This window comes from Myotis lucifugus, unplaced genomic scaffold (assembly GCF_000147115.1).
Source record: "Myotis lucifugus unplaced genomic scaffold, Myoluc2.0 scaffold_103, whole genome shotgun sequence".
In the NCBI taxonomy this organism is placed as follows: domain Eukaryota; kingdom Metazoa; phylum Chordata; class Mammalia; order Chiroptera; family Vespertilionidae; genus Myotis; species Myotis lucifugus.
In genome coordinates this window covers 2368461-2392053 of record NW_005871151.1, presented here as the reverse complement: position 1 = coordinate 2392053, position 23593 = coordinate 2368461, and the positions used below count along the sequence as shown (strand labels likewise).

Sequence of the window (23593 nt, the reverse complement as noted above, 5' to 3'; positions counted from 1 at the left end):
ATGGAAGAGAACGCCGGAGGAAAAACACATACATTTTAACAAGTACTCCAAGGCAGCAGATCACTGGGCACGGAAGGGAGGAAATCTTAAATTTTTTAACTTAATTTCAACATCTATAAAAAGACGGTAAAACCTACTATTAGGAGCTTGATTTTAATCCTATCCCAAAGCTCATCTCCAGCCTGTGCCTCAGAAAATCTGTAGCAGCACAAAAGGTGTGTGTTGGGGGGAGGGGGGGGGCAGGTACAGCAGAGCAGAAAACAAAGACCAAGGTATGCTTTCCATGAGCTCCCTAGACCACGTATATAAATAAATATGTTGTCTAAAGGGAATAGATTTTCTGTGTGATCTTTAAAAGACTTGTAGCCCTGGTGAGATCCCAATTTTAGCCAAGCCACTTTTAAAGAATCAATAAAGCTTGGTGGGGTAGGCACAGGCTGCCATTCCTAGCTGTGCAACTGAGTGCCAATTACAGAATTGTCTCACAATTCCAGAGACCAGAGGTCCGAGAAGATCAAAGTGTCAGCAGAGCAGAGCTGTTTCTTCCGAGCCATCTCTCCTCGGCTTGTAGATAACAATCTTCTCCGTGTCTTCACCTGGTCTCCCCTCTGTGCTTATCTGCAAACTTCCTTAGTAGGACACCAGTCATTATTGTATTAAGGCATGTCCTAAGAAACTCATCTCTACCTTAATCACTTTTCTGAAGACCTTATCTACAAATATGGTCACATTCTCAGGAACTGGGGGTTGAACTTCAAAATATGAAGGTGGGGAGGGACCATCTAACCCAGGGGTGGGCAAACTTTTTGACTCGAGAGCCACAATGGGTTCTTAAACTGGACCGGAGGGCCGGAACAAAAGCATGGATGGAGTGTTTGTGTGAACTAATATAAATTCAAAGTAAACATCATTACATAAAAGGGTACGGTCTTTTTTTTTTTTAGTTTTATTCATTTCAAACGGGCCAGATCCGGCCCTCGGGCCGTAGTTTGCCCACGGCTGAACCCATAACAGGCAGTAACCACTTGTATACGTGAGGATATGTCATTTTTGAGTGACTAAGATGTAGCTGGGTGATCAGATACTGTAAGTTGACACTGATGATGGGCTGACAGTTAAACGTGTTAACGAGGAAGTGTGTGTAGAAGTCAACAGGCTGGAACAGCTGAAGGAGACTAGTTCCTGCCACCCCTTTGCCCTCTGATGTGTTGAGGACCTCAGCTCAGCACACCTGCAAGGTTATCAGCAGCTCTCCTTCAAGGAAGGAAGCAACGCACATGCACACACACACACACTGACCTACAAGAACAGCGAACTAGTTTCTAGGCTTTGGCCTTGAAAACTCAAATTATGCTCAGTTTTACTTTGTATAAATAAAATCTAGGGCTTCTTGGGCCATCTATAGCTATGTATTTTAGGATAGAAACCTGTGCTAACCTAAAACTGGACTAATGTTTACTGTACATCAACACTGTGAAGGCCCTTTACACATGTTAACTAACTTAACATCAAACAGTATTATCAAACGGGAAACCTTATTCTCTACTTACAGTAAACAGAGGCATGGAGAGGTCACATAACTTAGCTAAGGTTACAGACCATCATGCAGCCAAGCCCAGGCTGGAGAATGTTCAGTCGGCTCTAGCGCTCTCATATCCTGCTTCTCGACATGACCATGTCCCCAACACAGCAGCAGAGGCAGCCACCTGCAACAGGCGGAGAAGGCTCAGAGCAAAATCTTGTCAAAGGCCAGTTACTAATGTATTCATCTCATGAGAAGAACTTTGAATGTACATTTTAAGTCTAAGAGGTAAAAAATGAAAGACGGCGGTAAATAAGCAGTAAAAGTTACGTTCTCACTTAAAACTGTTTTCCTCTATTGTTTTTGTTTGTTTTTACATTAGGCTTAACCATCTTGGGCAGCATTTCAACCAGCATTAGGCAGTGAAGGAATTTAACCAGCATGAGCTACTGAGATAAAGGGAGAAAGGAAGCTTATAGTTCCAGCACCTATGGTTTCCTGGGAACACGGGTGGCCTGCCTTTGGCAAAAGGCTGAACTTGGAGCTGCTCCAGTTGCACTAGAGTTGACCTGCCCTGATGGAGGCACCCCTACATACCAACACCTCACCCCCCTCCCTCACTGTAGATTAACCACAGCTCTGCAAGGAGGCAGCAGAGTAAAGGCACTACGTTAGGGAGCAGCAGGATACAAGCTGGAAACACAGGCAGCAGTTTAAGCAGTTTTGCAGACACACATTTCAACACGATCCCTAAGCCACCGTACTTAGGAAATCCTCTCTCCATTTCTAACCTTTAAAAAACTCGTTATACCTGATTTTCTCCCAAAAGCTCGTTCTTCTCCTTCTTCCCCAAAATGATAAGAAAATCCTGTATTTTTAAAAAAGTTTTTATTTTAATCCTTCCTAGAGGAATACAGATTTGAATGCAATACATTCATTCTATAAATACATTAGCAGCAAAACCTTCCCACCAGAGTCCTTGCTACTCCAACCCAGAGGATGTGCCTCAGCGCAGGAGAGCGTGTTCTATCAACCGTCAACTTAAGGATGTCTGCTTTTTGCTGAAAGCACGTTAAACCAGGGGAAAGACCAGATGGACGAAGAACTAAGCCGGGACCCTGAAAACACACCCACATGGGTGTGTTTCTGCCTTCCAAATCCTTTGGTATTCACCGTGTTTAACCAGTGAAGTTCTTCACCAGAAAACTGGGCAGGCCTAGCCTTGCAAATGCCCCAATGTATTTGGAGTCATTTGTCTTTGAGTTGGCAACAGTTTAATGATGTCTTGATCCTTCAGAGGGTAAGCCAGATATAAAGGATCATTCCCTCCTTCCTTCCTTGGGCCGAGGTGCCCCTTTGCCCGCTGAGTCTATGTGTGCTTATGGCTGGGAGTTAACCCAGCAGGCATTACTTAGCTCTACACCTCCAGGTCCCCTTTGGCCAGGGGCTGGATGCTTTATTGAGACAGAGATAGGTCTAAACCTACACAGATATCTATAGAACAATAACCAGGTGCCTGACCCATAAAAGCTAGTTTCTTGGGCAGTGGCCCTGGCATCTCTCCTTTTCTTCTCTCCATCATGGCCTATTGCATGGCTGCTCCTTTCTTATCTGCCCTCCAGGCACCTGCTGAAACTTTGGGAAGCAAGATCTACTCTAAATTCCCAAGTAGAGATTAAGGCGGGTGGGGCTTTGAACTTGTTAGCTGCAAAGGAGCTTACAAGTTTTCAGCTTACTGCTGTATTCGTCTGTTCTGGGACAAATACGTCACAATAGTCCATATGAAATACAACACTAGAACCACAATCAGCAATTGGGATGACTATGAGGCAGGGATCAAGTTTAGAGTACTACGAAATCCTAGTTCTGGGAAGAAAAGTGAACAATGAAATAATTTAAAATAAATCTTACTTGTTTGGGCAGAAGGCAGCTTTGACAAGGGCATAAATATAACCAGATTATCATGTAAATACAGACCTCAAAAGTTAACTTTCCTTCCCACACATGACTTAAAAATAGGACACATGCTCTCTTTTCCCAACCTGTTTTAGTGTTTGCATTAGGCTATTCCCCGTAAGTGCTTTATCCATTCCCAGTCTGTTTTGACTGTTTGCTGGAAGGAAAATCAGAAACCTTTTCATATAAAAACCATTGTAGTGAATAACCGGTTATGTTTTTCCCTTTGCATTTTCCATCCAAAACATTTGGCATCTCCTTTATTTATGTGCCGGCAGAGACTCATCTGCTGAATACACAGCACTGTTCATCCGACAGTCTTCTGTCCCCACAGCGTCTGCCAGCTCTTCCTCCTCTGAGTCATCCTCTTCTTCCTCCTCTTGTGCTGAAGAACTGGAGGTGGGCCCTTTGCAGGTTTTCAGGTGACGGGTGAGATGATATTTGGTTAAATAAGCTTTTGTACATTTTTCACAGACATAATCCCGCTTTCCTTCATGTGAATTGAGATGTTTCTTTAAATGATTTGTTCTCAAGAACGGCTTGTCACACTTGGGACACTTGATCTGGCGTTCTCTAAGAGGAACACAAGAAAAACATTTGGTTGGATTACAAGTGACAACTGAGGTCCACACTTATCCTTCATCACTGCAGGCCCTTGTCAGAGCAGCTCTGCCCGTCTAGAATCAGACATTCTATAGGAGATGCAGCACACAGGCAAGTCATAAAACATCTGTATCGTTTAAACAGTATAGACTGACTTTGCCTATTTTGGCATCCTATGTAAATGGGATCACTCTGGATGTATCTTTTTTGTCTGCTTCTTGCACTCAATATGTTATTTGTGAAATTCATTCAAGTGGCTGCGGGTATCAGTAGTCTCTTCCTTTACATTGCGGAAAACTACTTACAAATACACAACTTACCTTTTGTTAAGGTATTTTGGTGGTTCCAGTATTTATCATCACAGGCAAGACTGCTACCAACATTTCTATACCTGTATGTTGGCTTGCACATATACATACTCAGGAGCAGTGTAGCTGGATCAAAACATATGCACATCTTCAACTCTACTAGATGAAGCTAAACCATTTTTACAATTTCGTTTTATCTACATACATGTCCATCAACAACCATTTCAGAGTTCCTGTGGCCTACATTCTCACCAACAAGTGGAGACTCAAATTTGAAAATGTTTAAATGTTTGCCAATTGGCCAGTCCTTAGCTGTATCTCAATATGGTGTCAATGGTAATCCCTACAACAAAAATTTACCCAGCTCAAAATGTCAGTGCCAAGGTTTGAGAGCTGAAAAGAACCATAGAGATTATACAGACCAGGAATTTTTAAACTTTTTTGAGCAGTGGAAAGCCCAGTATGTGAAACAGATAAAGGGGTTACAATCCTTGAAGGAGCGGTGAGGTGCAGTGGGAGGCTCTGAAGCCTAGCCACTCTTAGCGTTTCTACTGCCTTCTCCCTCCCAGCAGAAGGATCTTGTGAAGCCACAGAATGTGGAAAACTAAGGCCTGGACTTTATGGAGCTTACGTCCTAGTGGAGGAGTTACACCATAAACAAATAAAAACATATAGCATGATAGCAGGTAGTAATGATGAGTACTGTGAAAAAAATGAAGCCAGGTAAATGGAATCCTATTTTAGGTAAGATGGTCACGGAGGGCCATTCCTAGATGACATTTGATCAGAGACCTGAAGGAAGTGAGGGAGGAAGATGGGCAGCTTCTGCTGAGGGCCCTCTTCCTGGCTTGTCCTCACAGAGTGGACAGAGTGAGCCCACTCTAGTCTCTCTTCCTCTTAGAAGGACACCAATTCTATCAATGGTGGGTCCCACCTCAAGACCTCATATAAATCTCATTACCCGAGGAGCACCCAGGCTGTGGAGTAACTTACTGTGTGTGGATGAGCACATGCTGCTTGAGGTCCTGCCTCCGCATAAACAACTTGTCACAGTAATCACACTTGAGATTCTTCTCGCCCGTATGGATCACCATGTGCGACTCCAGGTGAGCCTTCTGGGTGAAAGACTTGTCACACAAAGTACACCTGTAGTTCTTCTGACCTGCACATTAACCCAAAGGATCACACTGTGACTGAAACCACCACCAGCCTCTCAAGATGAACAGACCCCGTGTGAGTGTGTGGCAGAGGCAGGAGTAAACAGAACTGTCTGGTAGTTGAAACTTCACTTTCTAGGGCCATCTTCCTAGAACCACCCAGAGCCACTGAATTTACATTCATCAACTAGTGCCAGTGAAGCTAATAAATCTGACCTCCATCTGGGACTGCTTAAATGTATATATATTTTTAATGTTTAAAGCAGACATGCTATAAAATATGAAAAAAAAATCACATCATCCTAGGGCCCAGTCTATAGGTAAATATATTTTAACAACCTGTATGTATAGTTTTCTCTCTCTCTCTTTTTTTAAAAATATATTTTATTGATTTTTTACAGAGAGGAAGGGAGAGGGATAGAGAGTTAGAAACATCGATGAGAGAGAAACATCGATCAGCTGCCTCCTGCACACCTCCTACTGGGATCTGCCCACAACCAAGGTACATGCCCTTGACCGGAATCGAACCTGGGCCCCTTCAGTCCACAGGCTGATGCTCTATCCTCTGAGCCAAACCAGCTAGGGCTCTCTCTTTTTTTAAACATATCATATGACTTCATAAACCAGGGATGGAATAAAATTCTTCTAAGAATGCAGAAATCAGATTATACTAGGTCAGGGGTTGGCAAACCTTTCTCAAACTAGTCAGTATTTTAAGTCTTGTGGGCTATGCAGTCTCTGTGACTACACAGTCTTAATGCAAAAAGATGAGGAAGAATTTTACGTTCAAAGATTTGGAGAACAAATGACCCAGCCAAAAAAAATGAAAACCTCATCAGTTATTTTATAGTATGTATGAAAAATGTAAGTGTTCAATGAAAGCAGTTGGTTTGGAGTTTAGAAAATAGAAACTCAAAAAACAAAGTTTTAACAATGTTTACTGAGCAATATTCAAAGGAGAAACGCTGGCTCCGGCTAGTGACCCAGACTGAGCTCTAAAAGGAGGCTCAGGCTATTTTCACAGAATTTCTTTTGCTTTAAGTTCAAATAAATTAATCAACTTCCTGATTATTAACTGCATTTTCCCAGTCTGGGCGCCTAGAAAGTGGAGCATCTTAACTGCTGGAAGAAACTCCCTCTGAGGAATGCGTTATCCCACAAAGATTTACCATCCAATGAAGTCCTGCTGCCTGCCAGCGGGATTCCTTCTCTAACACCTTACCTCAACTCTACCTGCAAGACTACCTCCCTGCAAAGCCTTTACTACTGCAATTTCTAACTGTTGCAAAATTCCACACTGATGGTCCAATACAACTTACCTGTATGTATCTTGAGGTGGGTCCGCAGGTTGCTGGGATCACTAAAAGCCTTGCTACAGAAATCACACTTGTGGGGCTTCATACCTATGTGACCCATAAAGTGGACATGAAGTTTGGAAGGAGAGATAAAAGCTTGGGGGCACATTGAGCACTTCCACTTCCTTTCTTTGCTGTGGCCGGGCCTGTGGCTGCTGCTGTGGCCCTGGCCAGGAAGATGGCTATGGATGTGGCTGGTCAGGTGGGCTTTGAATTCTGTATAGGAATTGCACTCCTTGCCACAGTTACAGAGGTGCACATCTGGATGTTCAGGAACACCTTGAAAAAAAATTAATATCTCCTGATACTTCCATTTTAAAGCGTATTCTTGATATTAATAATTTTTGCTTACAATTTTTCCCTTTTACCCAAATGTCCATCTTGCTACTACCTATAAAAGTAAAATGTCTTATTCAATGCTCTATTCCCAGCCTATCAAACAGTGCCAGAAACACAGGAAGCACTTAATAAATACTGCACTATAAGGTATATTTCCTAGGGGAAAAAAGTAAGATTCTGTAGCACACACAAACTCAGACATCACTTGTCATCGTGTATCATCATGACACAGTGCAAAGAAAAGCCCAGGAAGGCTAAATCACTCAAGGAGTTCTGCCATCCTTTATGAACTTCAACTGCAATGGTACTGGCTCAAAAAGCAGCCTGGGGAACTTCAAATTCTCCAAATCAAAGTGCTAACACAAAAGTTCATTTCATATGAACACTGCTGGTCAATAACACTCAGTTTGTGAAGAACCTCAGAGAGTTTAACCTTTCAACAGAGAGGTAATAGTCTGCTTTTATATACACAAAGGTTAGCTGATGTGTTTCAGCGGATATTTAAACCTTTACTTTTGGTCCTTGGTGTTCTTACGACGCTAGATTCATAACAAACAAGTCGTACATTAACTTACCAATCTGCTGAGCATAATCCCGGCTGTAATAAAAGAGCAGTTCGTTTTCAGGAGGAATATCTTGTGAAGTGTAGAAATAAATTTTTCCATCATGGGGATAAGCCACCAAATTCTGCTCTTCCCGGTTCCTAAATTACATTTAATAGATGAAGCATATTATTTTTGAAATATGTACTAAACACATCATATCCCTAGAGCAAAATCTTCTATGAAAACTTAGATATAATTTTTCTGGGTCACTTTTCTAATTCCCTATCCTATCTAGTGTGAGGGATGTGTGCAGAAACAGAATTCTTACTTCAGTACATCAGTTTATTGCCCTTTACAGTTAGAAACACTACAGTCTGTTACTGAAAGCAAATAAATTAATCTTTACATAAACAATATGACAAAGACATAGAGATAGATAGCTGAACGAGAATTAACCACAACTAACAGTCAATATAAAGAGAAGGTACCCACTGGAAAATCTAATGGTAACAGTATCATTCCTTATTGCACGGGTAACTTGAGTAAACTGTTCATTAAAAGGATAGTTTCTTGTGTTTTCAATTTATAATTACCACTAGTCAACAACTGGAGTGAAGAAGGGGAAAAGCCTTAGGCCTTAAAGTATGTGCAGACATCAGTGTAATTTGCATTTTCCAGCTCTTCCGCATTTTACACAGAGCTTCCTATTGAAAACTATCTGAATCATAATTCCTCTCACCCAAAACTACTCTTACCTGGCTTTGCGCACAAACATCATCCAATTACATTCATTTTCGTCAGTTGTAACAATGCAAAATTCTAGGACACCGTTGTGGTATATCTGCCAAGAGAAGGCAAATATACACATCAAATGAACTGACAAGCGATATAGAATGCTACTGAATTAAGGCCATCTGACTTAGTTTGCAGCTTTCCTAGTCAATGTGAAAAATACATAGTTGCCTTCTCACATGCCTGTCATTTCACCAGTCCCCCTATTTCTAGCAACCAAATAAAGACCATCAGAGACCTACAGTTGGTGTTCAGTGTACAGAATGGCAGTGTTCTTGATTATTCACATTTTGGCTTGACTGGAAAAGATACACACACAAAAATCAGACAGTCTACTTGTTTTCATCACCTGCCACATGGCACAGAACAGCTGAATGGACATTAAGGTCAGAGAACCATCTCTTCTCATTCTTCTCCAATGGACCTAGCATTCTTCTATGTCCCCTTTTGGATACCAAAATTAAAGTCCCCAATGCCAGTGGTACCTTACTTTCCAACTGTCCCAGGACTCACTTTCCCCTCACTTCAATTTTACAGCATCATTTCCAATCTACTAGGATTCAATATAAACTGTTACAGGATATGTTGTTAAAACCTGTGCTTTCAGTCCTCCCTTTGGAAAACTAGAGAAGCAACCTTACCTTCTAATTCTAGAACCATTTCCCAGGCTAAATATTTGAGGAGTGTTTTAGTTTATTATAAAATAAGACTTTCATCATATAAACGAAGCTCATAGCCTCAGCTGTCACAAGTAATTCAAAAGGAGAATCATTTGATTATCTAACAAAATGGAGACTAAAACAGTTTACCGTCTATATTCAATAGCTGGTGTTTTGCTATGTAATATACAGAACTTGGCTACCAAGAACAGAAAGGATAGAATATTAAGTAAACAACTGACAGGCAAATGGCACTGTATCATCATGGCTAATTTTGACCTTTACATCACTTTTAACTACCTTATAAAATAAAAACATCCAAAAGTCACGCATAAGTTTCATAAACACTGACCTTCCAGATATGGTTAACTGCCTTGTCTGTCCATTCTGCTACTTCCATGGAGTGACTTTGCTGGCCAATGAGAGGCCCAAAGCAAGTCCGCACAGGAATGGTTTCTCCCGTCCATACACCTGTCAGTGGAAGGACACCGACTACACAATCAGTACCTTAAACATCTCCGGACACAGAGAGTGAGTAGCTTAACCCAAGCAAATAATCTGATTTTCAGGGAACCTGAGAACTACTGGGATTCCAGGACTCCTTAGAGGTAGCTAAGTCATATGAGTATGGAAAATGTAATGGATAAAATGGGCTCAGAAGAAATATGCAAAGAAGTAATATCAGACATTTCTAAACCCAGTCTTATACACAACGAATCAAACCATGTCCCTCCAAATACGTTATTTTGGAGTTATCATATTAAAAGACTAGAGAATATTATTCTATTATAAAAATATAAAGCAACTGCTAAACTTCTAAAATTGTGCTTAAAGCACTGCTCTATATTATCTAAGCTGTTTCATGCTTTCAACTGACATCAAGCTACAGCTGAAAGAATAATGAACTTTGATTCATATTTTCAAAGAAATGACACAATACTGCAGAAACCATGTTAAAGTCAAATATGGGTAAGCACACTCTGGCAGTATTCTTTATTCTTTTTCCCTAGAGTATTAGACAACTTACACTCAATTTCAACGTCTTTTGTAACAAATGGTTACCAGTGGTGAATTTTGCATGTTTCTATAAAAGAACGAAGTTTCAAGGAATGTTTTGTCATGGTAATTCTTAGTGGATGCTACAGTGAGAATAAAAGGGAAATCTTCAAAGACTCAGGCCAGGATTCTCTCCTCTATTCAATTCTGACTCTAAGTAAGGAGACCATTTCCAATAAAGTTTTCAACTTGATTTATTCCTATCACCACTGGACAAGATAAATATTCCCTAAAAGGATAAATCCTAAGCCATAAATTGACTTTTGGATCAACCAAATAGTCACTAAATTATACACGCCCACTTTTACAACTCTGCCTCACAAAGAAAGAAGACACTTGAGGGGGTTTTATGGTTCTTACCAACTTCTGCTCCCACAATTGACTGGCGCAGAACAAGCTGCTTTGGGAGAGAAAGCCTGGCTCTGCTCTCTATTGGAGTATCAGGAACAAAAGTCACTGGTCCGTGATCAGGGCAGTCTGAGGGATAGGCTCGGTCACAGAGGGTGCACCCTGCAGGTGGAAAATTTGAGAAACACAAATGAGTTCACCTCAAGCAGGCTAAATTACCACCTGCTCTTCTAGTTAAACACTAATTACTAAATTGTAACCAGTAAGAAGCAAGGTTCTAGCAGAAATACTTTAATCAAAGAGCTACTCTTATACTAAAATATATATCAACTCCTCTCTCTTCAGCAAGATGTGACTTTTTCCTTTTGATCTAACAGGACAAGTTTCCTATTCAGTGCTTAAGAGCAAGACTGATTTAAAAAAATAACAGTACATTTACTTCAAAAATCAAGTTTAAAAAAAATCAAGTTCAGTCATCCCTGGACACATCCTCTCATATGCTTTAAATTATCTCTAGGTTACTTACAATACCTAATGCAATGTAAATGCTATGTAAGTACTTGTTATACTGAATTATTTAAAGATCAACTTTCTGTAATTTTTTTTCTATCTGCAGTCGGTTCAATCTGCAGATGCAGATCCTGTGGATACAGAGGGCCGACTGTACACTACTCCTTACATTAAGTAGATAATATGATGTTCTGCAGCCTGAAATTGGATTCCAATTCTACGAACTATAAGAGGAAACTGGGCTGAAATGCTGTCAGTCATGCAAAGCAGAGATGACAGAGCCAGCGGCACCTCTATTCTCTTTTGCTTCACCATAAACAAACTGGCCAACCAGATTTTGATGGCAGATTTTTAAGCCAAAAAAGTATTTATAACCTGCTCTTTGGGCCAGCAGGCAGAATACATTCTTGCAGATACATCTGCTTAAAATTCTTAATTTCTCACTGTTCATATGACCTTTGTATACTGTTGTCTATGCTTACTATAACTTCACTTTCACAAGCTCATGAGTGTCCTCCCTCTCCATAAATCTTTTGCTCTATTCTTTTATTTTTATTTCTCTCTGTTAAGGAAATAAATTCATGCCTCTATTAGCCAATGACTGAGTTCAAACTTTCCCAATTGTTCATAAAATAAGTAGAATCCATAAACCTTAGAACCACTGCCATCCAAGTGTCTTTTTCTCCTAAGTAATCATTAGAAATTCTACTTAAATGGCATAAGGTGTCAGAAAGTTTTCATATTTAGCCAAAGAGTAATAACATATTACTTCAACTACTGCTTGGTTAAAAAGTCTTTGAATATCCAATTAGAGATCTCTTATCCTTGATGAGAACTGATTAACGAGAAGGGAATCACCTCCAAACAATGGAGATTCAGATTTCATACAACAGAAAATGCTTAGCTGTTTCTCCAAAGATATACAAATGGCCAGTAAGTACATGTAAAGTGACTCAACATCATTATTCATTAGGGGAAGGCAAACCGGACAATAAGATGTCACTTCACACCCAAAAGGATGGTTATAATAAAACAGAAAGAAAGTGCTGGCAAAGATGTGGAAAAACTGGAAGCCTGATATACTGATATTGGAAATATAAACTGTTGCATCCACTCTGGCAATTCCCCCCGTATTTCCAGACAGACAGATCTCTGAGCTCCAGATTCGACTTCTCATTAGACATTTCTACTACGCATCTTATGGACACTAAAATCAGCATGTCTAAAATTGGCTTCACCATCACTCCTCAAAAAAATTCATCTACTCCTCCTCCACCAATCATTATCCTAAGAAAGTGTTACTACTATCCACCAGTTTTCCTTGCCAAAAACCAGGGTTTTCTTCCATAACCCTTCCTTCCCCTAACTTCATCCACTCAACAAGTTTTACTTAGTTCTTGTAAACATCCTGCACTTTTCCTCAACCTTTACTTCTACTCCGTTAGAAAAATCACCTTTACGGCATCTTCTTTACCTACTTGCCTCTAACTAGCCTCCCCTGGTAAGTTTCCCCTGCCTCTTCCATGCCCTTGTTAGGTGCTCCACCTCCTTAGGCCCCTTTAGCACCTTGCAGTTAATCCCATCTTCGCACTTATCACACTGTACGCAATAGCCTGTTTACTTGCCTATGCCTCCCATCAGACTACAAGCTCCTTAAAGGCATGTGCTGGCTCTTATCAACCGTTTTCTCCCCAGCATCTAGCAGAGGCTGGCATATAATAAGCAATCAACATGTTTCCTCCATAAATGAAGTATGTGGTGACACCAACAAATTGTTTTTATACTACTTTTTTTTATTGCCCTATAAAAAGAACTTTTACATGAGCAACTATAGTAATTTATATACATTCTGAGCAAAAACAAAATTGTATCCACCTGTATTTCTCCGTTGGGATTTTAAAAAAAAAAGTGCACAATTTAATAAATGTTATGTTGAAGAGCATAAGGCATGTCACACAGACTACCTTCCTAAAGTTTATTCCTGTAATTAACTATTTGTGAAACCTTGGGAAATACCTTATGTATTTTGGGGCTAAGCTTATCTGTAAATTACAGAAATGACTCTGTTTCCTTACTTCAGGAGGATGTTGTAAGAACCAATGAAATGTCTATGTATCATTTGACTAACCTGAGGAAAAGGCACCACATTAATATAAAGGACACTACTAAGCAAAGAAAAATTACAAAGCCTAGTTACTTTCTAAACTTCTTTAACACCTGACTTTGTGACTAAGCCTGTTAGGAATGATGGCCCTTTCCACCAATATTTCCAAAACAAAAAAGGCTAAGCACACTCACAAATTGTAAACAAGGTTGCCATATTTTCTTTGTTTGAATTGGAATCTTCCATTTGCAGTGAAGGTGGTACAAAAGAAAGACTGTCTGAAGATACATCTACATGACCTGTTCCCATAGCAACCTCCTGGGTGATGGAGGAGACAGCCACAGGTTCTAGGCTCAGGCCAACTTCATGGAGGGAAACAGATTCTAGGGAGGCGAGGTTGTGTGAGGTAGAGAGTGCCACGCTTACAGAGTTGGTGCTCATGGCCACGGTGTGAATAGAGTCACTGAGGGCACTGTCAGACATCCCGTTGACCCGACTTGCAATGTGGTCTGTCTCCATGACCACAGGGAGCTCCAGGCCATTCCCATGAATGGGTATCACACCACCATGCCCTACAGTGTCTGCCGCAAGGTTGTTGCTCACAGAATCCACAGACAGAGGTTCATGACTTCTGGAGCCATTTGGGATTTGAGAATGCTCGCCTGCAACACCATCCATTGTAAGCTCTTCTGCCATTCCATCTGTAGAGATGGGGCTAGTAACCCTAGAGACGTTCTCCATAGTGATTGTTGTGTCCAAGGCCACCTCATGGCCGTCACTGGGATGAAGACTTTGGGCACCGTGTGTGTTCACAGAGCGAGAGTCTATTGAAACAATGCCTTGTTCTAATCCAACATTTCCATTGGACTGGTAGGGATCTAGTGCTGAAGGGTTGTTGGCAATAGATAATGCTGTATTACCATCAACATTTATGGAGTTGGGGTGGATGTACTGAGGAGGTGGTCTGTCAGCTAAATAAGACAAAATGCCTGAGAAAAGGAAAAGATAACAGATTTTTTAGTACATTGTTAAAATAAAAATTCCAAATGCTAGAGCTACAAATATAACTAAACTAAAATAATCTCCTATCTACTTCTTTGGTTTAATCCATATATATATATACTTTATAAATAGCAACATACATATAACATAATTCAGTTTTTCCTATGAAACTCAGAAATCATAAAAAATTAACTGTGTTCCTTTGACATCCCTAGAAGTTAATCATTTAAATGTTGCCTTTTATACATGGTGGGAATTCCTGAGTCCTAAGATGCTAAAATTTGCTCTATAAGAATTAAAATGTAAAATGATTTAAAACTATATCTTCCATGTGGAAAAATAAAATATAACTTATTAAACTATCATAATACACTACCAGCGGTTCTCAACCTGTGGGTAGCGACCCCTTTGGCAGTCGAACGACCCTTTCACAGAGGTTGCCTAAGACCATTCTGCATATTAGATATTTACATTACGATTCATAACTGTAGCAACATTACAGTTATGAAGTAGCAACGAAAATAATTTTATGGTTGGGTCACAACATGAGGAACTATATTTAAAGGGCCAGAAGGTTGAGAACCACTAGGCACTATTCAAAACAAGTCATAATTGTACCTGCTTTATTGAAACAGAAAAAGATATTTAAACACTCGTGCTTATGAAGATGTAGTGAAATGGTACTTGCTGCATTGCCAGTTGGAGTGTAATTACCAAAACCTCTTTGGAAAGGATACATATTAAGAATCTCAAAAACATTCATACCATCTTGCGTAAGAAATTTCTTAAATGCATTTTGTAAATATTATACACAAAGATGTTCATATAATGGTAATTAAAAAATGGAAAAACAAAACTGTCAAAAAAGAAAGACTGATATAATAAATCATGAAATACCCATTCAATAGAATGTAATGCATCATTAAAAAGGATATTATGAGCCCTAGCTGGTTTGGCTCAGTGACTAGAGCATCCACCCACAGACTGAGGGTCCCGGGTTCGATTCCAGTTAAGGGCAAGTACCTTGATTGCAGGCTCAATCCCTAGCCCTGGTTGGGGCACATGTGAGAGGCAACCAATCGATATATCTCTCTCACATTGATGTTTCTCTCTCTGTCTCTCCCTCTCCCTTCTACCTTCTCTAAAAATCAATGGAAAAATATTATTGGGTGAGGATTAACAACAACAACAACAAAAAACAACAAAAAAAGGATATTATGAAAACCAGGTAGTAGTTGAGGAAAATAACTATGTAAAATTAGAGAAAAATATTAAGTGAAAAAAGTAAGGATACACAATTGTATAAAATAAACAATCTTAATTACAAAAAAAAAAAAACAGTAAAATCTATACACCAAAATAAAAGACAGGAAGGATGATGGGACTATGAATGGTTTCCCTATTTGCTAAATTATCTAAAATAAGCATTTAATAACTTTTGTAACAGAATAAAAGTTCAATAAAGCCCTGGCTGGTTTGGCTCAGTGGATAGATCATTGGCCAGAGGACTGAAGGGTCCTGGGTTTGATTCCGGTCAAGGGCACATGTCTGTGTTGCAGGCTCAATCCCCAGTAGGGGGCGTACAGGGGACAGCCAATTAATGATTCTCATCATTGATATTTCTATCTCTCTCCTTCTCCTTTCATCTCTGAAATTAATAAAAAAAAATTTTAATTTTTAAAAAGTCAATAAACTTTATAATAAACAATGACACTGTAGCAGAACATGTGGTTGGCAGGAATTACAATTGCAGGATTATAAAACTGAACCAAGGAGATGCTGGAAGAGAAGGAGAAAAACTGCTATGTGCCACTGGGAAATAAAGCTTAGTCAAACTACTATTATTAATAACTAGAGGCCTGGTGCACAGATTCGTGCACTGGTGGGGTCCCTCGTCCTGGCCTGCAGGGATCGGGCCAATACTGGCTGTCCAACATCCCCCAAGGGGTCCTGGATTGCGAGAGGGCGCAGGCCAAGCCAAGGGACCCCACCAGTGCACAATCAGGGCCGGGCTCCAGGGCGTGTCCAGCCCATCTTGCCCAGTCCCAATTGGCTGGACCCCAGCAGCAAGCTAACCTACTGGTTGGAGCATCTGGCCCCTGGTGGTCAGTGCGCATCATAGTGACTGGTCGAACGGTCGGACGAATGGTTGGACACTTAGCATATTAGGCTTTTATTATATAGGATATGTTATCTATATATTCTAAAAGGAAAAGTACATAACTATAAACAGATAGTTTTCCTGACCAAGATATTAATATCTCATTGTGACAAACAAAAAAGCATTATTCAGTTCTTCATGCACTAAGGTTGAGTCAACCCTATTCTTTCTTCTAACCTCCCAAAGAACTATCATACTTACCAGGTAAAATGGTCCTGAAGTAACTGCTCTCCAGATGGGGGTAAGGTGGTGGAGGTAGGGTGTAGTTTCTTTCAGGTAACCCGCACATCACCCCTCGATCGCCAATACCCATTGGCAGCATAAGAGACAAAGCAGATGGCAGAGAGCTCAGGGAGGGACCCAGGTTTGGAATTGCCACTGGCAGGCCTACAAAAAAAGAAAAAAATGTTTAAGTACTTTAACACTTTGTTGTACACCTGAGAGTAATACAAAATAATACTGAATGCAAACTATAATTGAAAAATAAAAGTACTTAAAAATTCTCTGTACAATCACTAAGTAAACTTAGAAAGGTTGTTGCATGTGAGCAAAAATCTCACTGAGTAGCCCTTTACATCCCAGATAGGTACATCCACAAAATGTCACAAAGTTAGTTCGCAAGTTAGTTTTAAAATACCAAATTGATCCTCCAATTGTCTATATTGCTCTTTAGTACCAAACATTTAATTGCAACTAAAAACCTAGTTTAAATAGGATTTAAGAAATCAAATTATATAGAGATACAAAAATGGGAAGAAAATACCAGAGTTCATAGGAATAATCTCTGAATAGTGCTATTACAGGGTTGTTGTTTTTTAAACCTATTTTTACTTTATAATAGTTTCCATTTCATACAGTGAGAATATTTCACTTCTGAAAGTTCACAGATATGCTCCTACTTGGAAAATCTAGTTTAAAGTTAGACGTGAAATTGTATATAAATAGTTTCATAGTCTTTTGTATATATGCTGTACTTCATGATTAAAAGAATATAACCCTTAGATTGTCTCTACCTGGAAGTATACCTATCTGCAAAGTGTTGAAGTGACTCTTACTGTGCCTAAGTATCATAATGAATACTCACCAACACAGCCAATGCTGATCTGCATTATTTTTTGCCAGTGGCAATTATTTTTTAATAGGCTTTTCCTCCTAAACAAGTGTACTCTAAAAGGAATGCCTAAGAGATAATCAAATGAATTAACAAATTTTTAAAACATTTTTTGGATACTTAAAGGAATGTAAAGAGCCCTCGTTATGATGAAACTTATTTAACTCTGCATTTTAGTAATGAAGCAGTAACTTATTTAAACAATTTATACAAGGTGTCCCCCCAAAAAATGTATACATACTTTAACAGCTGATAGCTCAATTCTGAAAATGAGAAGTATTTTAATAAACACTACCTTTATAATTATTCAAAGTGTGTGTATACATTTTTGGGGGGACACCCTACAGATTCAAATACTCTTTTTTGTTGTTGTTGTTGTTAATGCTTACCTGAGGACATTTTTTCCATTGATTTTTAGAGTGGAAGCGAGGAGGAGAGACAGAGAAACATTGATTGGTTGCCTCCTGCACACTCCACAACCTGGGTCCAGGACCATGGTACATGCCCTTGGCAGGAATTGAATCCATGACCCTTCAATCTGAGGGCCGATGCTCTATCCACTGAGCAAACCAGCTAGGGCAGATTCAAATACTCTTAAAACATTAACTCCTGCCAAAACCGGTTTGGCTCGGTGGATAGAGCGTCGGCCTGTGGACTGAAGGGTCCCAGGTTCGATTCTGGTCAAGGGCATATACCTTGGTTGCGGGCACATCCCCAGTGGGAGGTATGCAGGAGGCAGCTGGTAGATGTTTCTCTCTCATCGATGTTTCTAACTCTCTATCTCTCTCCCTTCCTCTCTGTTAAAAAATCAATAAAATATATATTTAAAAAAAAAAAAACATTAACTCCTATTTTGATCAAGAAGGTTCAATACATTACAATGCTGTAGGTCCTTAGGAATCACTAGCTTCAAGAGAAAAAGAAAATTGAACTAGGCAGATAAAAAGGTCTTAAAAGAATAATGTTGGTGGAAAATGAGCTTCTCCTGTACTCTTATTCTCTCTGAATATTGAGCTCCATCTCTGGTGCTTCCTCTTTCCCCATAATTCTAGGCCTGGCATATTTGCAGTTTCCAATTTCAGATGTAGAAAGTAAAGCTCAATTTCTCATGCTCTTTAAGAACATTTAGTAGAGTAGCTTTAATTCTCCTCTATCAAGCAGGGACAAAATGCCAAGATAAATAGGTAATCTTATATAATAAAAGCCTAATATGCAAATCAACTGAACAGCAGAACAATCAGTGGAATGACCAGTCGCTATGACGTGCACTGACCACCAGGGGGCAGACGCTCAACGTAGGAGCTGTCCCCAGCTCGCAGGCCCCCCAGGCCAGCCAAAGCGGGTGCCAGCGGGGGCCCCCAGATCACCCTGCTGGTCACCCCACAGATCGGCCCTGATCACTAGCCAGGCCTAGAGACCCTATCTATGCACGAATTTCATGCACCGGGCCTCTAGTTGTATATAATAAAAGGCTAATATGCAAACTGACCGAACAGTGGAACAACCGGTCACTGTGACACACAATGACCACCAGGGGGCAGACGCTCAACACAGGAGCTGCCCCCTGGTGGGCAATGTGCTCCCACAGGGGGAGTGCCACTCAGCCAGAAGCCGGGCTCACAGGCTGGCGAGTGCAGTGGCAGTGGCAGGAGCCTCTCCCACCTTTGTGGCAGCGCTAAGGTTGTCCAACTGACGGCTTGGGCCTAAGCCATCAGTTGGACATCCCCTGAGGGCTCCCAGACTGAGGGAGGGCGCAGGCTGGGCTGAGGGACAGCTTCCCCCCTCCCCCCCAACACTGCACAAATTTCATGCACTGGGCCTCTAGTCTTAGATAAAATACCAAGTCAATTACAGCTCTAGACAAAAGGTCACCAACTGAAGAAGAGGATTGTCAGAAAAAACTGCTACTCCTATCCACCAGAACTCCAAAACTCTACAAAAATGTCTTCTTTCACTGTGCAACTGCATGTGGAACTGCCGCTCAGACCTGCTTGGCTTCTCTCTTCCACTCTTAAAGGGGCTTTGACCCCATCTGGGCTCTATTTAGAATTGATAATGCAGTAAGTGTTGATATGCAGTTGCTGTCCCTTACCACTCACCTGGGGCAGGGATGGCATTGTGAGTGGGTGAAGCAGCCAACCCCAGGTGACTCCCTGAGACTGGCAAGGCATTGCTCACAGAGGATGAAGTCAGCTGCTCCATCCCCACTGGGCTCAGGTTCATTTCATTCATCCTAAGAAAGAGCACAGTAACCAGTTATGCAAACAATTAATGTCAGTGAGTCTGCTTAAGGAACTCAAGAACCTAAAACTTGACCAACTATTATTTCATTTTTATGCTCACATCTTAAACAGGATTGTACCTTGTTTCAATCAGGCCTGCATTGTTCCAAACCCTATTCACACTACCTAAAGCCAAGTTTGCAATCCTTAGCGCACAATGGCAACGAGGGTTGGGTTGTTTTTTTAAACCACCCAAGTTTTTTCTTTCACAGGATCTGTTCTCTTTAGTTGGCTTATTACTTTAACCGAAGACTTTACAGATGTTTGTTATAACCTGCACAAAGAATATTCGCTAATTCTTTTCACCAGGAGTTAAAATGATACTGGATCTGAGTTAAAGTATTAATGGTATAAAAAAGCACCATACATTCTCATGGATCAGCATTTTATTAAAATTCTGTATCAACATTTAATTAATTATCTTAATGACATCCTCCACATATTGAGGTTTGTTATGTAACCTTTACCAGATACTTTTTGAAAAATTACTTCCTATCTCTCACTTCTTCAAAATAAGGTAAAGAAACTGAGTCTCAAAGAGGGCCTGTCATAATCCCCAAATCACACAGCAATTAAATGGAAGAGCACAGATTATGCTACAAAATAATGCCAAAAAGTTTTTCCATACACCAACTTTTCATCTACAGAACACTTTTGGCAGGCAGAAGAATGCAAGAATCACATTTTCTATGCAATCCATGTTGTATTGCCATTAACAACATCATTAGAATAAAAGTAACAGTGATTAGAACAAAACACTATTAGAGGTTGTTATCGATAAGTATTAGATCCTATGTCAGTCTGTCATATTAAAAATACTATATTTCAAGAAGCTAGCCAACAGGTTATCCAAAGGGGGACACTAATGACCTCCAAGCCTTATAGTATCACAGTAATGCATGTTCTTCTGCGTGTGCCTTTGTACATGGGAGGGGTGAAGGGGAAGAGAAATCAAATGTGTCCACATATTCCTTAGCCGTGAAAACAAACCTAATAGGCTTTTTAATTCTGAACAATAGCATATCAGCTATCAACCAACCTGAAAATAATTAAAAGCTAACACTTATTACTCTTGTTCTATGTGTGTTAGGCACAGAGTTTAGTGATTTACACGTAATTATCTCACCTAATCCTTGTAACTACTGGGAGGTAAGGAATATTCTTAATCCCATTTTAGAAATGAGGAAACAGACTCAGAGACACTAAGAAACTTAACCACAGATTACATAACAAGTGGCAGACTTGGGATTTAAATCCAGGTCTGCCTAATTTAATAAAACAAACTTCTTAACTGAAATTGAAAAAGACAATTACAATAAAAGAACCATTTTGCAAAAAAAGTCAATAAAAATATATTTTTTAAAAGAACCATTTTGCCTTTTACACAGTCCCAATAGATTAAGATCTGTGTATTTCCATAGTGGGGTATGCTTCAAGTCCTGCACAGACCTGTTCCTGCACTATTCTATATTCACAGGCTCCAACCTTATCCCTGGCCACGTATCTCATAAAGTTAAGCTCCCAGACATTAATAAAGTACGTTAGGCCAACGAGCATACTACCTTGTACAGAGCACGCACTCGGAAATACTGGAGACTGGATGGAGCTGTGTACGCTCATCCTACTAGAAAGACAACTAGAAGCACATGACAAATGAGGGACACCTGATAAAAGAAAGCACCTTTATAACAGTAATTATGCTATTTAAAAAAGTGTAAAAAAAATCCTTATAGACTAAAGAAACCATAGCAACCCTAATTTTGAAAGTTTCGGGGCTTGGGTTACTTTAAAACAGACTTTTCCTGGAAATTGTTATACCTAGAGTTTTTAGTCAAAACTCAATCACTGGAGCAGCAACGACCTACAACAAATTGGTTACAATAATTTTTTAAAGTACAATTAAAACTCTGAAGCTGCGAATACCATTCTGAAAATTCCTCAACACTAATCTGTGTGATAATCTTGATAAAAATCAAAATGGTGTTTCTAGGTTGACTTCTAAAACCAGTTTAAACCAGAGTTCAATGTGAGAGGCTCAGCAGATTTCTGCTGTTGTGAGTCACCAAAAAGTGATGACCTCAGCAGCCATGAACCAAAGGTGGCTGGTATCCCACAGAGAGACAGCAGATGAAGGGAATTTACAGTATGACCCTTATCCGACTCTCACTCTAACATGCAATTCTATCCTAACCACCTTTCTCAAAAGGGATTCCAGGAAGCAACCTTGGGAAAAGGGCCCAGAATCAAGACACCAAGCACTCTCTTCTTCCCTCCTCGATCCTTACAAAATCATTTCCTTCACACTTCTACCGTTGCGTGCTTCACACTGACCTATGTATGAACCATGTGCCAGGTGCTGATCTTAAAACTTTACTTAGATCAGTGGTTCTCAACCTTCCTAATGCCGCGACCCTTTAATACAGTTCCTCATGTTGTGGTGACCCCCAATTTCATTGTTACAAACAGAACATAATGAAAACATAGTGATTACTCACAAAAACAATACGTAGTTATATATGTTTTTCCGATGGTCTTAGGCGACCCCTGTGAAAGGGTTGTTCGACCCCCCACGAGGTCGCGACCCGAAGGTTGAGAACTGCTGACTTAGAACGACATATAAGCAACTAACACTAACGAAAATGCAGTCATTTTGCAAAATGCAATAGAGTCATTTCAATGGCTTTGTTTTCTGCATCCTAAGCATAAGGCCTAGGAAAAGGCTCTAAAAGACCAGCCATCTAGAACTATTTCTGTACTGTACTGACATGGTACCCAAAAGTACCTAACTTTAAACACCTGCATCAAGGTTTTAGAGTTAAGAACTTAATTTCTCCACTATACCAGCCAGATGGCAAGGAACCGAGGGAAATCCAAAGTGAGGCCTGGTGATGAGCTGAACGCACACCTTGGAACCCAGACAAAAATAGTATTAAACGCTCAAACAAGTCGAAGGCACAGGATAAAGGTGTCAACGAGCCAACAATGACGTATGGCTAATCTGGAGCAACTGTTCACATGTGAAGTTAGGCTGAATCAGAGTCTAGTCAACCCCCGTTTCTGGAGTTCTGGTTGCTCCGGGGCGCGAATCCGTATTTGCAAACCGCACTGGTACCCTTCCCAGTGGCACCCACAACGAAGGCACTCAAAACTCTCATGTTCCCTGACCGGTTTGGCTCAGTGGATACAGCGTTGGCCTGCGGACTCAGGAGTCCCAGGTTCGGTTCCGGTCAGGGGCTTGGACCTTGGTTGCGGGCACATCCCCAATAGGGAGTGTGCAGGAGGCAGCTGATCGATGTTTCTCTCTCATCGATGTTTCTAACTATCCTTCTCCCTTCCTCTCTGTAAAAAAATTAATAAAATATATTTAAAAACAAAAACTCTCACGTGCCTGATGTTTTCCGAAGACGTCGCCAGCCCTGAGCCCACCTCACGACTCACCTGGGATGCATCTGCTTGGGGCCAAGTACCAGCGAAAAGGGCACACGGGGGGCGGGGAAGCTGCATCGGGGTTTGCGTCCCAGGGTCACGTGCTACCGCATCTCGCTCACAACCGCTGCACACACGCGGCCCCACGCCGCCAGGGCCGCCCCGGGCCGCCCCACTTCTCCCGAGGGCCGGCGGCCGCGCACCCGCTCGTGAGCTGGGACATGCCGGGGGGCACTCGGGACTTCTCCTCCCGAAGCTTCGGGAGGGGGGCTGCCCAACCTGTGGGAGAGGACGGGGCGGTCACCAAAACACGGGGAGACTGCAATCTCCTACAAGTCGCCGCCCGAGAGCCGGGGC

The 23593-nt window shown here is 40.8% G+C and overlaps 1 protein-coding gene across 4 annotated transcripts; it reads right to left on the bottom strand.

Annotated features, from left to right (window-relative positions):
- Positions 1 to 2393: 2393 nt before the first annotated feature.
- Positions 2394 to 23518, bottom strand: PRDM4 (PR/SET domain 4). Of its 4 annotated transcripts, none has more exons than XM_023757235.1 (11): positions 23249 to 23510; positions 19628 to 19761; positions 16619 to 16804; positions 13449 to 14243; positions 10653 to 10802; positions 9589 to 9728; positions 8541 to 8626; positions 7816 to 7943; positions 6866 to 7180; positions 5383 to 5551; positions 2394 to 4051 (listed from the first exon to the last, which is right to left on the bottom strand). In XM_023757235.1, exons 1-11 carry the CDS (start codon positions 23257 to 23259, stop codon positions 3739 to 3741), a joined length of 2427 nt encoding a protein of 808 aa, XP_023613003.1. In that variant the 5' UTR covers positions 23260 to 23510; the 3' UTR covers positions 2394 to 3738. The 4 variants fall into 4 exon arrangements, with proteins under 4 accessions (XP_023613003.1, XP_023613004.1, XP_006092782.1 ...); XM_006092720.3 differs by having other exon boundaries at positions 3738 to 4051; positions 9589 to 9707; positions 23249 to 23518; XM_023757236.1 differs by lacking the exon at positions 19628 to 19761.
- Positions 23519 to 23593: the final 75 nt, after the last annotated feature.